The 17,056-nt window shown below is 40.3% G+C and overlaps 1 protein-coding gene across 2 annotated transcripts in view; it reads left to right on the top strand.

Moving 5' to 3' along the window:
• me1 (malic enzyme 1, NADP(+)-dependent, cytosolic) overlaps positions 1 to 17,056 on the top strand; it is an 86,042-nt gene that overhangs the window by 56,771 nt on the left and 12,215 nt on the right. For both annotated transcript variants that reach the window (XM_061776623.1, XM_061776622.1), the window contains 2 exons: positions 9,455 to 9,530; positions 10,679 to 10,840. In XM_061776623.1, coding sequence (XP_061632607.1) covers positions 9,455 to 9,530; positions 10,679 to 10,840 — 238 coding nt within the window. The remainder of the gene's footprint in view (positions 1 to 9,454; positions 9,531 to 10,678; positions 10,841 to 17,056) is intronic.

Raw genomic sequence — 17,056 nt, 5'->3', positions numbered from 1 at the left:
TGTTCATACTGTGCATTATGGTAACATGCCATTGGCAACGTGTTACCGTAATGCAAAGTATGAACACCCATGGCGGCTGGATTGACTTCGTCTTTTGAAGTTGACCCTGGAGGCTGCAGTCGTTTTTCATACGGTGTCAGTAATGCCACTTTGGAGAAACAATTGTTTGAGGGGATCACACATTTCTTGTCCAGTACTTTGACTATTTTTCTGCCATTTTTTCAGATGGTTGAACAGGTTGGTGTTTTGTTACCTTGCGGGGCAGACAACTCGGCTGCACTCTATACATATGACTTCTTATTTAACGTCCCTTGCCCTGAATCAGTCAGAAGACTGACGTTGATCCCTTTTATATTTTATTCCAAAAACAAAGGAAAACAAAGATCAGGAAAAAGTCTAAATGCTAAATTTACAAAGTCCAAAATCTAAACACAAAGTAACAAAGAAACACTTGAGTAACCCCAAAACAAGAAACAAGACATGACTGGTGAAATAACTGGCAACTGACAACTGGCGACTATGACATGGCACAGACAGAAACAATGACACCTGACAATGACATACTGCAAAGACATGTGACAACGACAATGAACTGAAAGAAACCCGGTAACTAAATACAGATTGACGAGACAACGAGGTACACCTGGACAAGGCACAAGTGACTGGAGAGAGCTGATTGGTCGACACAAGGTAGACAAGAACAAGTGGACACAACAACCAAATGAGCACACGACAAACATGGAACACAGGAAAACATGGAACAAAACTAAACACAACCCAAACCAAAACACAGACCATGATCATTGACAAGATAAAGGCCAGTGATCGTAAAAAAAACGGGATGCAGTGGTATCAGAATACAAGATTTTATTCCAGCACTCTGACGTAGTGCAATCGTGAAAGCCCAAATTTGTCTTGTAGTTTGATCCACGCATTACGTGTTGTCCATCTCAGATGTGTTGTCTGTCCCAATCCACCAATGGTTTTAAAAAAAAAAAAACTTTATTGAGGGTCAGATATTTACAGTGCTATGTCAAAAGACATGCGACAACACCAAAAAATAAACTAGCTTTTGAATTCAAATATTCCGTACACGATGGCGACACGGAGTAAATGTCTTTTGCGGAGCCGATCATCGGCGAATTCTGATGTTAAAGCCGATCAGCCAATCAGCATAAAATGCTAATTATTGGCCGATACCGATCAGGCAGATAAGATCGGTGTAAAGTCTAGTAACATGTTGGCATTATAATCAAACCCTTTTCAGGGTTAAAAGAAGACCAAAAATCTCAAGTGTGTGATCTTGACCTCTAACACTGTTGTCCCAGTTGTTGGCTCGCTAATCGGGGGTGTCCAGCACATTGAAGATTTAGGTAATGCGTTGAGGTTGAAGAATGGTGACTGGTTTTGTTTAGTCTGGAGACAGGTCAAAGACTGGAGGCCATCTTCTTGATGAGGCTCAATGCGTTTGGGGTCACAGTGTGAACCAGCTTTTCCAAAGTCTCTGCAGTGGGTTTTGTGTCAGGCTGCAGGTCAGCAGCAGTGCTGTTTCATGTCATCAGGTTGTTTTCTTTACCCTCTGTTCTCGCCATGCTCTTACAGGAGAAACCAGACATGGCAGCTCATTGCTATGTGGTCCACATTTCATCTAGAAAATGAGGCGAAAGCTATTCAGCACTGCTATTTCACCAGCAGCAGTCCAAAACTCACATTTTGTTCATCAAACAACAAATCAACAAAAAATACGAGGTGATAGTTGGCCACAATTTATCCCCAAGGACGTGTATCTTTTTTCTGTGACCAGTTTACACAGATTCTGTTTCTCTGTGGCATACAATAATACTGTTTTTAATATAATACTTACTGTGCACACTATGAATAGGCCAGTAGACACATGGAACTAGAACTTCATTTCAGCTTCAGTAGCTGAATTTGTTGTTGCTTTTTAGTTTTACGATTTCAATTGCTTAAACTTTTTTTTCCCCTCAGATTGCTTTAACACAGGCGGCACGGTGGCCGACTGGTTAGAGCGTCAGCCTCACAGTTCTAAGGACTCGGGTTCAATCCCCGTCCCCGCCTGTGTGGAGTTTGCATATTCTCCCCGTGCCTGCGTGGGTTTTCTCCGGGCACTCCAGTTTCCTTCCACATCCCAAAAACATGCATTAATTGGAGACTCTAAATTGCCCGTAGGTGTGACTGTGAGTGCGAATGATTGTTTGTTTGTATGTGCCCTGCGATTGGCTGGCAACCAGTTCAGGGTGTACCCCGCCTCCTGCCCGATGATAGCTGGGATAGGCTCCAGCACGCCCGCGACCCTAGTGAGGAGAAGCGGTTCAGAAAATGGATGGATGGATGGATGCTTTAACACAATTTTGTCGAGGGCCCGTTTTGTCAAAACACTGCACACATTTACACAAGTACCAGAACACTTCAGCTCCTTTGCATAATGAAACTAAAACTATACACTAATTTTTTTTTTTTAAAACATTTTGTTACCATATGAAACACACGTTTCGAATGACTTAATCTTGTTTGAATCATTTACACGCTGCTGTTGCTAACCTGAAACACTTTTAGCTAATTTTACTCCTGAGTGGTTAGAGCACTCTAAATGAAGTGCACAGAGAACATGCAAATATATAATATGTAAAATCACCAAACACTATACAAGCCCAATGCAGCAAACTGATCATTTCTCTCAATCTACCCAAATCAGTCAACATGGAAAATCATATGTCCCAGTTTTTATGCTACTAGAGTACTGTGCATAATGTAAACTCAACAAATGTCACAAAAATAAAATACTGGATCTCACACAGGTTACAATCACACTTTAAAAATATATGAAAAAATTAAAAATACACACAGGAAATACTTGACATTATCTCTTTACCTAGCTGGATCTGGCCAGAGCATTTCAACATCGCAGGCAATATCCTCATTGGGACGACAAGATGGGAAGAACAGTCTTCAATGTCAAATCCATCCCTGCACATCCTTTTATTTTAAGCATGTTCACCTCCTGCTCCTCAGTGGATTCCTCCTCTTACCCTCAATCTTCTTCAGACTCCTATTTTGGTTGAGGACAGGTTAACTCACCTGCTATATTTTTATCGTGCTTAAACGTGATTGGTGTGTCTATATTTAAGCGATCATGTGTTTGGGCATCTGATGGCTGTATTTAACCACTTGGCTCATAGGTGTTGTAATTTGACAGTCAGTGATTTGGAGTTGCAAGGAAGTATATCTTTGTGTCAAATATACAGTGTACAAATTTAAGTGTTTTGCAAAAGTGTGAGGCTGACCTTCTGCTTACAATGTTGCGAATCTCGCCTGATGTTTTGATAATAGATTTTAGTGTTATGTGGTTCTAAGAAGAAAAGAAAACATTTTAGTTCAAAACAGTTTTATGGCACAACTGTCAAGAATTGGCCAACAGCCAGTAAATGGACCACAACACAGAGGTACAAGTTTGAAAAAGTTGCACAAGATTTATAATAATTTGCACATAACAGAATACAGCAAAACGAAAAACAACGACAGCCAACAGCTGTCACAGAAAAATTTGAATTGAAAATAACAAAACCAACCCACGCCTGTGTGCCGAAGAAAAATATGAAACAAAAATGATGGCAAACGTGCAGATGAGAACAAAGAACATGAGAGCTATTCAAACAAAAAGTGGTGGACGAGGCCACATTTGACAGGAGGTACCAACCAAGCAAAAAAGAGGAAAAAAAAAAAAGTCCAATCCCAAAATGTTCTTTTAAATCTGATCTTAAAACCTCAAACAATTAAGTACTTCTGGTGTACTGAGGCAAGCAAAATGGTAAAACAAAATCACAGTAGTATCTAACAAAACAAACTAAGTACCACTGGAACCGACGAGACAGAGCGACAGGAACAAAGACTGGAAACTAGAGAATGACCACAAGCAAAACGGCTTCAAAGGCAATGCTCTGGCACCTTCCTTCAGCATGAGCCACACTTAAATACACCAACAGCTAATTTAAATCAGGTGTGAATATGTGGGCTCCACCCAACATCACCTAGGCAATGCTGCGGACAGAGAAGGGAGAGCATTACCAATCTGGCACAAAAACCCAGCACGACAGTAACCCCCCTCTCCCAAAGGACATCCCCCCGCCCCCTGGCAGACCACCTGGTTTGGAAGGGTGACTGACATGGAACTCACGGATAACAGGAGCGGGTGATCCATTGACGGTCCTCAGATCATAACCCTCCCAATCGACTAGATATTGAACCCCCCTGCCCCTTCTTCTGGAGTCTAAAATGGACCTCAAATTGTAAACTGGCTCACCATCGATCAGGCGCACAGGAGGGGGCTTGAAGGCGAAACAGCTCAGTGGCCAAGCAGACCCAAGATATTGTGTGTATACTCCACCCAAGGCAGGTGGTGAGATCAGGACGACAAATGCTGTTGACAGTGTGATCTCCATCTCCTGGTTGGCCAGCTTGGTCTGGCCATTGGAGTGCAGATGGTACCCTGAGGACAAACTTGCCGATGCGCCCATGGCCTTGTAGAATGCCTTCCAGACTTGGGACATGAATGCAGCTGGGCAGTGTAGTGTATATTGGTTTTGGATAAAAACCTGATTCATTTTGGAAAAGAATACGCCGGAAGCGAACGCCTGCGTTTACTTCCGGTGTTGTCCGACGTACATTTTAACGTTACAATCAAACGATCTTCGTCTCAAAAAGGGGCACCGTGTCTCTTTTTATGTGTGTGAAATTTAGGAAAAGTGACGAAAAACCTCAATCAATCTCAATAATTTAGAAGGTTGCTACATAAAGGAAATACGAGTGCTCGATTAAAGTGGTTTAACTATTAAACTCAAACACACAACAAACACAACAGAAAGTGGAATTTTATAGAAAATTTAATTATATCTAAAAGGAAAACAATTCAAAGGAATTTTACTAAATAAAGAAAATAATGTTAATAGAAACGAAAATGGGCATTCGTAAAGAAAAGTACGACATCGTGTGTGGCTGAACTCAAAATGTGCGTGAATAGGTTACAGTGTGTTGAGCTACGTTTGCCATGCTCTACTCATGACCGTAGATCTGTTGGCCCTCGGGGTGGTCTGTCACCGAGCATGACAGGAGGAATGGAGCCAGGTTTAGTTGAAGAAGAAGATGCACAAAAAGTAAAAAACAAAAGAGATGCAAAAAGAAAGTTGTTGTTCCGTTGGGGTGCGCTTGTAACTTTTCCTGCCGTTTGCTCTTGCTCTCAACTGCGGGGGTAACTTGTACGGCTGCCAGGAGTTGTTTCCTTGAGCTCCGCCAACAGATCAAGGCTGGGGAAAAAAAACAAAACAATCGAAGCCGCATGGCCGGCTACTTTATAATCGGGCGGCCTCGGCGTCGGTCGCGCACGTGGTGACATAAAAAGGAAAAGGGAGGGGTTGGCCTTAGCTGCAGGGATGTTAGCCAGGAGGAACAGAGCCAAGAGACCAAGAAGACGAGAGCGAGAAGGCGGCAGAGGAAGGGTTAAATACCCAGAGGGAGTGTCTAAGTGACAGGGGAAGTGGAGAAGACCATGCCCATCAACTCGAAGTTGGGGTTTAATTTGGCTCATTAATAAAATGACTTTAAAAATCACATATTAAATCTAAAATACTCCCAACTTTGTACTCTTATTCACAGATCAAGCATACAGAATGATTGTCTCAACTTCAGTCTTGGCAAAACAACTAATTGTTCAAGACAACATTTCATACTGTTTTGGCTTCAAATCAAGAGGACAGTCCTTGAAGTCTAGTAGCCGAACCTGTAAACTGACACATTAATGATACAGACATGAAGGCATACATTTAGAACATTCCTGGCGGTTTCTTTGTGACAAATGTGGGATTTCAATGTCCACAGGCAGTGTCTCCCACCACTGGGGGGGGGGGGGGGGGGGTGATTATGTTCCATTGTTCAACAGTCATCAAACACTTCCTTCCCCAATCAGCTGTGCAAGTCATGAGGAAGTTTTATGGCTCCAGATGATATAAACCAGGTTTCCTGTGTCTTGTGAAAGCAATCTGGCTGGTTGAGACTCAGGGAAGCAATCACTTCACATTTTTATTCTATGTAGTTTTTATGTTTAAAGATATGTTGTTATGCACTACTTGAGGCTTTTCAGTAATTGAAATAAACATTTCCCTTTTACCCTTATCTCTCTAAGCTCCTCCTAACTCTTAACAATGATCCCTTTATGAAGTGTAGACGGGCAACAATGACTTCATTTCACAGTAATGCACAAAGCAAATATGTAATCTCATCCTCTTTGTCTCACACTTTCTTTATGGGTGTAGGATAAATGGTTTTCAAGGTTTTTTTTCCATTCCCCTTGATTCTATCACTTTCTTAACCGTGAAAAAAATATTGCCCTGAAGAGAATAGCACCATTTAACACGGTGATGATGGATTTAAAACCCTGTGACTTCTGATGTCATGTATTCATCTTCACCTCTTTGCTGCTCTTGTACTTTTTGCCAAGAGTTACGTTCTGTGTGTTTTTAAGGCTGTTTTAATAGCCTTTCCCTGTTGCTCTACTTTGTCAGGGTCAAATGTCATGAGTTCAACTGCACATCAAAGTGCAGAGGGCCAGAAAAATGAGAAATGGATGAGGGATACGTGACGTCACCTGAAAGGTTTTTGTTAAGATTGTCTGACAGAGATTAGGGCATTCCCACCTCTGCTTGTCTGGTTTGATCATCTCATACAGTCGGTTTGCAACTGTCCACTTGTGGGACCAATCTTTCCATCTCATTGCTCCTTAAGCTCCTCAAATACTTCACTCTACTCTCGCAGTGATTCACGTCCTGCTGTGTGCAACACACAGAAAATTAATATAATATCCTGAAATTGTGTGCATATACTTTTATTATAATATGTGTGTATGATAGTTTATAATGTAATATACTTTATTTGTCACATTTTGCTCATGGTTTGGCTACAGTGTTGTATGACTTGAGGCAAAGTGAACTAAAACATTTTATTATACTGTATAACCAGATCACTTTGACCAAAAAGTTTGATAAACTAAATGACTTTGTGCAGGGTTCATGGGACACAAAATTCAATTCAAATGCATTTTCCACTTTTCAGTTAGACAGAATCCGGTTTCATGACATTATGTAAATATGAATTAAACTGGGATTGGCTGGAGACTAGTCCAGGATGTACCATGTCACTTTCAAGTTCGCTGAAATAGGCTCTAATGAGGAAAAGTGGCATAGAAAATACTTGGATGAATATATTAATTTCTATCAAATTATCATTTAAGTAACAGAGTTGTTGCTGATAAATGTGTGGTAATTATTTTTTTATGCAAATTATAGGCCTCCATGAACTGCACGAAAAAAAAACCTGCATGAAAAAAAGATTTTGTCTTTATTTTTTTTCCCTGATGGCATGGGCATTTCCAGGACGACAGTTCCAAGATTAATTGGATTTGAATTTTGGAAGAGTTATTCAGGGAACAGAAAACATAATTTTCACATTTACAGAGTCCAGAACTCATTGATATTTGTTTTATTTTTTTGTGAGTAAAGCGTAAAGACTGTATCCAGGTTTTCAGCTCTACCAACACTAATGCAATATAGTGGTGGTGACGAATTAATACAACTCCGGGTACAAATAAATGTTTTGACATTGTATAAGCTTATTAATGTCAATTTTTAGGTTTTTCGTAGTGGTGTTGGAGGCAAAAAGGTGGTAAGACCCAAGTGCAGGAAAGCAGAGAGGCAAGGCAGGACTCTCAAAAGAAATAATGTATTTTGAAAAACACAAAAGGGGTGAGCAAGGGCCACGGAAAAATCTGAATATTAAATTAACAAGGGTCCAAAAACAAGGTTCAAAGTAAGAAAGAAATACTAGTGGTAAACTCATGACATATAACAACATGACAAGAGAAATGTGAATTATAGCAACAGACAACATATCACGGAGAGAGGCGGGGTACACCCTGAACTGGTCGCCAGCCAATCGCAGGGCACATATAAACAAACAACCATTGGCACTCACATTCGGCCAATTTAATTTAACCTACCATGCATGTTTTTGGGATGTGGGAGGAAACCGGAGTACCCGGAGAAAACCCACGCAGGCAGGGGGAGAAGATACAAACTCCACACAGGCGAGGCCGCATTTGAACCCGGGTCCTCAGAACTGTGAGGCAGATGTGCCGGTATACGTATATACCAATACAATTTAATTGAAACTAGAGAAGCATGCTGTAATTTTTCACTGATTTAGTGATACAAAAGTCTGCGGAAAAATACACTGACATTATATTGTACCTTTCCTCACCCCTGAGCTGCCAAATTGCTTTTGTGGGACATTTGTATTCACTTCAATAACTTTGCTTGCTTCTTGGTTTTGACATTTCCTACAGTTTACATCATCTGGCATTGACCTCTAAAGAATATTACAAATAGTGACATTTTTACTATTGCTGCCACATGGATGAGATGTCTCATACTATTAACAGATGGGCTTCCTGGGAAGAAAACACGCTATAGTTGGACCCCACACACAGACATGATTTCTTTATCCTGGGATTGTCTAGCAGCAGAGGACATTGATGCCAGCTAGTAGGAAACGGAATAGGGGTGGGGTGTACGTTTTCGTGATAAGAAAATGAATATTTTGGCAGACTGAGGAGTCCAAAATAAACTCTTTGCAGTGGCCCAGGGCTTTAGGCTCAACATTAACGGCCATCACAGTAAAATGCCTTCAGTATTTAATTTAGTCCCATTTAGGAGAAATAATGTCACGGTTTGCAACCAAACGGTATTGGACTGAACCCAAAAGCAGACGGAGACGAAGGAAGCAATTGGTAATAGTTTATTTGGGATAGCGCAAGGTCAGCATTTCCAAGGCGTGATGGTGGTCCGTAGGAGCAGGGAGCGTGCTGGAGGCGGGAGCGTGAACAGGTGAAGGAACTTGACGGCATGGTTGGGGCAGGCGGTGGAGCGGGAGGTACCGGAGGGTACTGGAGGAGGAGGAGGAGAGCTCAGGAGGATAAGTACATATGCGGGTCACCAAGTAATCTTATCAATCACAAGCAAGAGTAGAATACTCTGGCGCTGGAACACTGGATGTGGCGGGCTTAAGTGCAGCCTGTGATGAGTGCTGATTGGAACCAAGTCCATGGGCGAGGTGGTGATTAGTGCTGAAGAAAGAGGGCAAAAAGAAACACAAAGTGCCACCCACGCTCCAAAGAGGAACTGCAGGGCACAGATCATGACAAATAAAGGTTCAAAAGCATTAACAGCTTAACCTCTAAATAAAGTGTAACCACTGTTTAAAATATTTTCATTCCCCTTTGCTTGTTTGAACAATTGCGACGAAAGGGGATGGCGGGATTTGGTTATGCTAGCAATAATATCAAATATGTCAATAAGTATTTTGATTTATTTATCGTTCTGCTTTCCAGGGGGCTATTCATCACAGTACATGACCGTGGCCATGTTGCATCACTACTACGGAACTGGCCAGAGAAAGACATCAGGGTAATGTGTCACTCATACGATGCCATTTACTGTCAGATGAGTATTTGCTCATCTTTGATTTCCATTGTACGGTGTATAAAACATTTCAGGTTTCGTTCTTGCAGCAGAACTAAAAAAAATAATTTGACCATTCACCCGAGCTTTCTTTATCATCTCTGAAGGAATATCATTATCATTCAAAAGAAATAAGAAGAAGAAAGCGAAAACAGCGTCAGCAGTGTATAAAATGAATGGGTACACCAATAGATGTACTTTACAATAAAGAAACATTCTAAGATAAATCGATTTGATCATCTACCTCTTTTTCCTCAAAATTGGATAATAAGAATTTTGCTTTTAAATGGGTCACTTATCCTAAATAGAAGGCCATAACTACCTCAGGCATATTGAATTATTCAATGAAAATGCTATGCAGGTTTTGACTAGTGTATTAGAAGTATTTCAACATCAGCATAATCATAATACAAATATAGTGATCTGACTTTTACCTGTGTGCATCAACCTGTTTTTATGATGGTTGTAATTTTGTCTAAAGTGCAATGATGAAACCGGCAACTATTCCCGGTATGTCAATTATACCTACTGCATAACCTCAGCCACCTGTTCACAGCTGTCAACAGAAGGGTATTTGCTTCAGCACTGACATTCCACCACTCATTGTCCTCTACTTAACAGAACACACTTGTAACATTTCAGTAGTGAGGGGGGCAACAATGAGCCAAGTTAGACCAGCAGATGGTGCTTTTTTTGTTTCTGATGTGTATTTCATATTTAATACAAAGCAGTGATTTGCCTTTTTTTCGTTGGGCTTCAGGACAGTTATGATTGCGCCGTATGAACCTTACCCGCCAACAAGTGGCAAGGCAAATGTCAGTCTGAAAGGAGATGTTTCATGTAACAATTCCCAAGTGTCTTTATATGTCTGTGACATGCTTTCAACAAAATAACTAAACATTCAAGAATTATAGCACAATTTACGCACCCTATTTTTGTCATGATGAAATTAACCTGTATTCGGGGAGGGGGGGGGTCTGTCTCATGCACGTGAGCCACTGGTCACTTCACCTCCTTACTGAAAAAATAATATGATACTAATAATATGCTGCTTTAAATATCAACGCAAGTAACACTGTGCTTATGGTTGACAGGCTGTGTGCGTGACTGACGGTGAGAGGATCTTGGGCTTGGGAGACCTTGGCTGTAATGGGATGGGAATTCCAGTGGGCAAGCTGGCCCTCTACACAGCCTGTGGAGGCGTTCCCCCACAACAGTGCCTGCCTGTCCTGCTTGACGTGGGCACAGACAATGAGGTAAGAGCAGGAGACCGAATATACCTAGGCAAATACCTCCTGTAGGAGTGTGAAACAATTGTTACGTTACAGGGATCTCGTTTGATGTCCGTCCTGCATCTGAGACGCCGAAACAGTTAGCAGAGACGCATGAAGCATATTGACTCCGTAGATACGTGGTTTAACCCCTGCCCTACATATATGTGTGTGTGTGTTGGTGAAGACCTTCCACACACAGCGAATCAAAAATAGGAATCCTGTCTTGGTGCTAGCCAGTCAGAGGCAGAATAGGGCGGGTTATCATTCCATAAATACAATGACACGGGAGTTTTTTCTTGACTCGATGAATTTTCATTGTTGTGATAACACCCGCCACATCGCTCACGACGCAACAAGCTGCTGGAAGAATGGCGTACAGATGCACACATCTGGGACAAAGAGAAAGTTAACTATTCTTTTTTTTCCTTCCATCAACCCCCTTGCCACTTGTTTTTCCAAATCCACCTCCAGGGTTGACGTCTGCTCTCTTGCGGCTGGCTAGCAAGCACTCTGAGGCGAGCAGGCTCGTGGGAAGAAACGTTCTCTGGCTGGTTCACTTTTTTCCCCCCTGCTTCCCCTGCTCCCGCCCAATAATTTCCATGTGACACTTCTTCATAAAAGTGACACTAAATACTCCCAAGTACTCGTCAAATGAACTTTCCCTAACTGATTTGTTATTTCAGGTCGTGATAATACATTTCCAAGGGTCCATTTCCCTGTATAAAATGATTTTTATTTAAATTGTATTTTTTTATATTTTTATTTGACACTATAAAAACACTACAAACACACAGCTTTTATTTTGGTACTTCCGTTTCCTGGCAGTGTGGATTTGCATATTATCTAAATATTTTGTTCCACCCCAAACACTTAGATTTAGCATTTAACCTTTATATTTAATATTTATATTTAGATTTAACTTTTTCAAAAGTTAAGAGGCAGCAGAAATTGTTCAGGTACATAACATTCATACAATAAATACAAAGACTAAAAAAATAACAGTGATATTAAAATGCATGGCGGCACGGTGGACGACTGGTTAGAGCGTCAGCCTCACAGTTCTGAGGTGCGGGGTTCAATCCCCGTCCCCGCCTGTGTGGAGTTTGCATGTTCTCCCCGTGCCTGCGTGGGTTTTCTCCGGGCACTCCGGTTTCCTCCCACATCCCAAAAACATGCATTAATTGGAGACTCTAAATTGCCCGTAGGCATGACTGTGAGTGCGAATGGTTGTTAGTTTCTATGTGCCCTGCGATTGGCTGGCAACCAGTTCAGGGTGTACCCCGCCTCCTGCCCGATGACAGCTGGGATAGGCTCCAGCACGCCCGCGACCCTAGTGAGGAGAAGCGGCTCAGAAAATGGATGGATGGATGGATTAAAATGCATGGCATCTGATTTTAAAAAAGTGAAAACGCCCAAATGCTTTCAACTACATACGTGGTGTGTATTTTTTATTATTATTATTATTATTATTATTCATTCAAGGCGGCACGGTAGGCGACTGGTTAGAGCGTCCGCTTCACAGTTCTGAGGACCGGGGTTCGATCCCCGGCCCCTCCTGTGTGGAGTTTGCATGTTCTCCCTGTGCCTGCGTGGGTTTTCTCCGGGCACTCCGGTTTCGTCCCACATCCCAAAAACTTGCATGAATTGGAGACTCTAAATTGCCCGTAGGTGTGAATGTGAGTGCGAATGGTTGTTTGTTTGTATGTGCCCTGCGATTGGCTGGCAACCAGTTCAGGGTGTACCCCGCCTCCTGCCCAATGATAGCTGGGATAGGCTCCAGCGCTCCTGTGACCCTTGTGAGGATAAGCGGCTCAAATAATGGATGGGTTATTCATTCAAATTTGGCAGAGCTTAAGACATTTTTTGGGCCTCTTTAATGACTGCCTATGACTATGTGCCAAATATTTAATATTTGTTTCACTGCAATGTTTTGTACACAGCCTGATTCTGATTTACTTTGTTTTATTTACCTGATATTTATTGTTCTACATTTAAATGTCAATGTTCAATGTCCTGTAGAATTGAAAGTTGTTCTTAAAAAGGATGTACTTGAATTATTATGCTCTAGGATATCATTATATCAGTGGCATAAAAAAATAAATAAATAAAAATTGGGGGGGGAAATATCCTTAAAATTTTGCTGTCGGGGCAGGCTGAAACATAATATACTGAAAGAGAGTAAGAGCAATGGATAATATATACATATATATTATATATATATACAATATATACAAAAATATTGTAGAAAATCTGCAATATAGGAGGACGGCGAAGCAACATACGTCATATCACGGAGGACTCACATAGTCTCAAATTTAAAATAATATATGCATTATGGCATCATTAGAATACAGTCATTCGAAGGACTATAAATGATGAAGTAGAATAGACACCTCCGTTAACAAAAACCTCACAATGCTCACTGAAATAACATTAGTACAGATCATTTTGTGAAAATTACCTGATCAAAATCAAGTATTGCTTGTGTTGTAAAGAAGTGACAAAATTATAATAATGTAAATTTTGGGGATTTGGGAACTGAGACTGAGTTGTAAATGGACTGTGAATAGCGATTATATTTGTTAAAAAAATAGCAAGCTCTGTACATAGCTTAGTTAGTATGGTGTGGTCATTAACATTATAGGTATTCTGATGTCAAAGAACTGATCCCTATAGTATTAAACTTCGCAACAAGCTGTAAAGACTGACCATCACACCTTTACTTGAAATGTTTACCAGCTCGTGTGTCAATTACATTTATTTTTCTATCCAGAATTATTTTTGAAAACAAGCCATCCTTGTGTGTCTTGTGCCTGAGACCAAGCTTTCTGACGCCGGGCAGCAAATTTCACTCTAGAATGCCTTAATATTAATGACATTTCATTGTACCCTATGCCTCCTCCACATTTCAGTTTTAAAATAATTGACCAAAAAAAAAAACCTGCCCAATTTGAATTAGCTAATTAGATCAACCTTTGTCAGTGAAAAACTACTCCAGTGTTTTTTCCATAGTGGAGGATTACCAACCATTCGCCTTTGTGTGTATTTCTACATTCTGTACATCAGAATTGTCACCCACAAGTGTTTCTTATACATAAGGCTGTCAAGGTAGCTAGGTAATCGTGGTTTATGCGCCCAACAAACAGAGTGAGAGATCCAGCACTTAATTCTCATAGCATGCTCCTGTTATTTCATTAATAATTCACAGGTGTGCTCATATGTAAAGGTTTTGCGGTTGTGGTTAGTTTTTTTGGGCATCATGTGTCTCCACTGAGCGACCCTCATTGGAAAGAACGTGCTCCCACTTAGAAAGTTGTATCCTTTTACGTCCATTGGAAGGAGAGCGGAGCATACACACAATGTCAAAGGAAAAGGGATAAACCTCTGGGAAAAAATTATAAGACAACTCAGACAGAGAATTCATTCATAGACCATACTTAAAGTATAATACTTCACCATTTTTACTGCAACCGCAAAAGCTACATAATAATTTGGGGCAGAGTTTGCCATTCATTCAGTATATCCAGTGTAAAGTATAAAATAAAAAGTTCTTACATAAGCATGAGGTATACTTGTCTCAAATCATCTTAACAGCACATTAAGTGATTTGTTTAAGCAGAAACAATTAGTATGAAATAAAATGTACCGTATACATTTTACTATTAAGCACTAACAGTCAGTAGTAAACAGGTTCGGTCAGATTTGTTATTCTTTATATTGTTTACTAATAAAATCAGGATAAGCTAATCAAGGTTTTCAGCTGATTAGTAACTGTACAAGTATGAGAAGGACTGTGTTAGTATGTTATTCAAAATAGATAAATAACATTAAAAAGAATGAAAGTTCAAGTTGTGCTTTACAGCATAGGTGAGTTCAATGTACAGTATGTCCACGGGAGAAGTCGCTTAATCCAATTTACCCATGCAGGCACGCCTTACTTCACAAATCAACCATCAACCACCTAATCTCACACTTTACCAAGGAGGCAACACCTTTTAGAGACATTTGCATTACAACGGATGGTTGCCAGCTGGGAAAGAGCCTCTCTCCTCTGCCAGTTTGGGCAGCAAATAGATCCCCCACCAACAGTCCTTTACCAAAACTGTGGGCAGTTTAGCACGTGTCTATAGCTTTGAACAGACTAAGAATAGTCCACGTGGATGTTTATATTTACACATCTCTATGTACTGTATCCATGCCGTGTCGGCCAAAGGCGTGGCGACGTTTGAGGGTTCTGTGCCTGACACCAATGAACTGGGCCTGTCAGAAGTTGTCATTTATTTTGCCAAGACAGACTTCAGATGACTCAGCTGCAGTTCAGCTCCAATCCCCCAAAGTTCTGATGTGGTTGGAGAAATAACATATTTTCAATATAGAAAAGGATGCAAATGGAAAAAAAACTTTTTAATAGAAACATTTGGTACAATAACTGTACAACTGTGAAAACAGTCATGTTTCCAGCATCTTTCAGCTGCTGTTTGTCAGTCTTGCCTTTAGCAGTTAATATGCGTGCTCTATAGGGTTTAAGTCTGGAGCTTGGCTTGACCAGTCCAAAATGTTCCACTTCATTCCCTGACGAACTCCTTTGTCGTTTTGGATCTTGCTGCATGGTAAGGGATATCCCAGTTAGTTTAGTTGCATCTTTCTTTAAAATTGGAAGACAAAATGATTCTGATTTTAATGCTGCTATTTTTTCTTTTTGAGAAAAGAGATTGAGCCTGTCCAAGAAGCTGCGAGCCTTAGCCATGACATTACTGTCCCAAAATTCACAACAACAAAAAAATAACTCACTGTTCCATTACTTTTGGATGAAATTCTATGTGTCCTTTGCTAACAATCGCATGTTTTAATAACTTGTGTTGTATTTGTAAAACAGCTTGAGAGAGGAAATATTTCTGTTATTCCTCAACTGACAGTTAACCAGACTATAACTCTAGGTGATCCATACATGTATTCCTAACTGACATTGACATGGTAGACCTTGGAGTGGTCGACAGTGAATCGGAAAGCAAATATAGACAAGGAACCATTCACACTCACATTCAATGCTGTTCAAATAACCTAAGATTAATATTTTTGGAATGTGGGAGGACGAAAACCCACACAAGCACAAGGAGAAAATGCAAACACAAACCGAGATTCAAACCTAGAACCTCAACTCTCGACTGTGAGGCAGACGTGCTCACTAAAATTCCAATGTTCTGGCCTCCTGGTGATTTTTTTCTTTACAAAACTTTACCTTTCATGCAAACAAGCAATTTAAAAACATATTCTAATATTATTTTATCATTCAATTTATACTGTATGTTCATTTTAGTCTTAGCTATAGGATTACATCAGACCAGAATGGGTTGGAAAATGTCTGGACGAGGCTTAACTTCCAAGTGTACCCACATTTATTTGCTACTCATGCAACTTTTATAGAACGTCTTAACAAAATTACACAACAGTTTGCGTGGCTGTGGTTGAATTTTCCACTTTTATGTTATTCTTAAGAAATGACAGCTCAAATGAGATGTAATGTGCTAAATGGACCAGCTATATGTATCTTAAGAGGAACACAGTTCTTACAGATGCTGGTTTCATTTGGGCCCTGACAGTTTTGAGGCTGCGAGTAGTAGCGCTCGATGATGATTTAAATGACTGCTATTATGGGATTATATATATCCTTGAGTGGTTATGTGAGAGAGCTGGCAAACATCCAAACTGTCAAGCAAGCAGACCACAGGTTAAGGTGCACTGCTTGCAAAACGTATGTAATGTATTAATTGAGAAAGGTTTGCCACTGAAAAGACCATGTCAATTTAAAATATTGAGTTTTATTGGATCGTTTTACTGTATATTCAATAAGTTGAGAAGCTATTTTTCTTACTTTTTCAGAAAGATTCAAAACGATTTAAATTCATGTCACAACAATCGACCTCTATGAAATCTTGTCTGATTATTCTGCAATTAATATGTGTAAAATATCTTTGTAAAAATCTTTGTGCTGTATTTGCTGTTTTTTTTCCTGCGGAGGAACACAGTGTCTGTGTATCCTCCTTTGTCAGTCATCATGAATCGTTTTCTAGCTTGACATTTTTTATCGTTTACATACTTTCATATACACCACCAGACATTAGATAATATTTTGTTTCCCTTTTCCAACACCTGTTTTAGCATCATTGTGTTATGATACAACCTTTTCAGTTTGTTGTC

The sequence above is a fragment of the Phyllopteryx taeniolatus genome, chromosome 6 (genome assembly GCF_024500385.1).
Source record: "Phyllopteryx taeniolatus isolate TA_2022b chromosome 6, UOR_Ptae_1.2, whole genome shotgun sequence".
Taxonomy (NCBI): domain Eukaryota; kingdom Metazoa; phylum Chordata; class Actinopteri; order Syngnathiformes; family Syngnathidae; genus Phyllopteryx; species Phyllopteryx taeniolatus.
The sequence above is the reverse complement of the archived record's forward strand: the minus strand, read 5'-3'. Positions and strand labels throughout refer to the sequence as shown.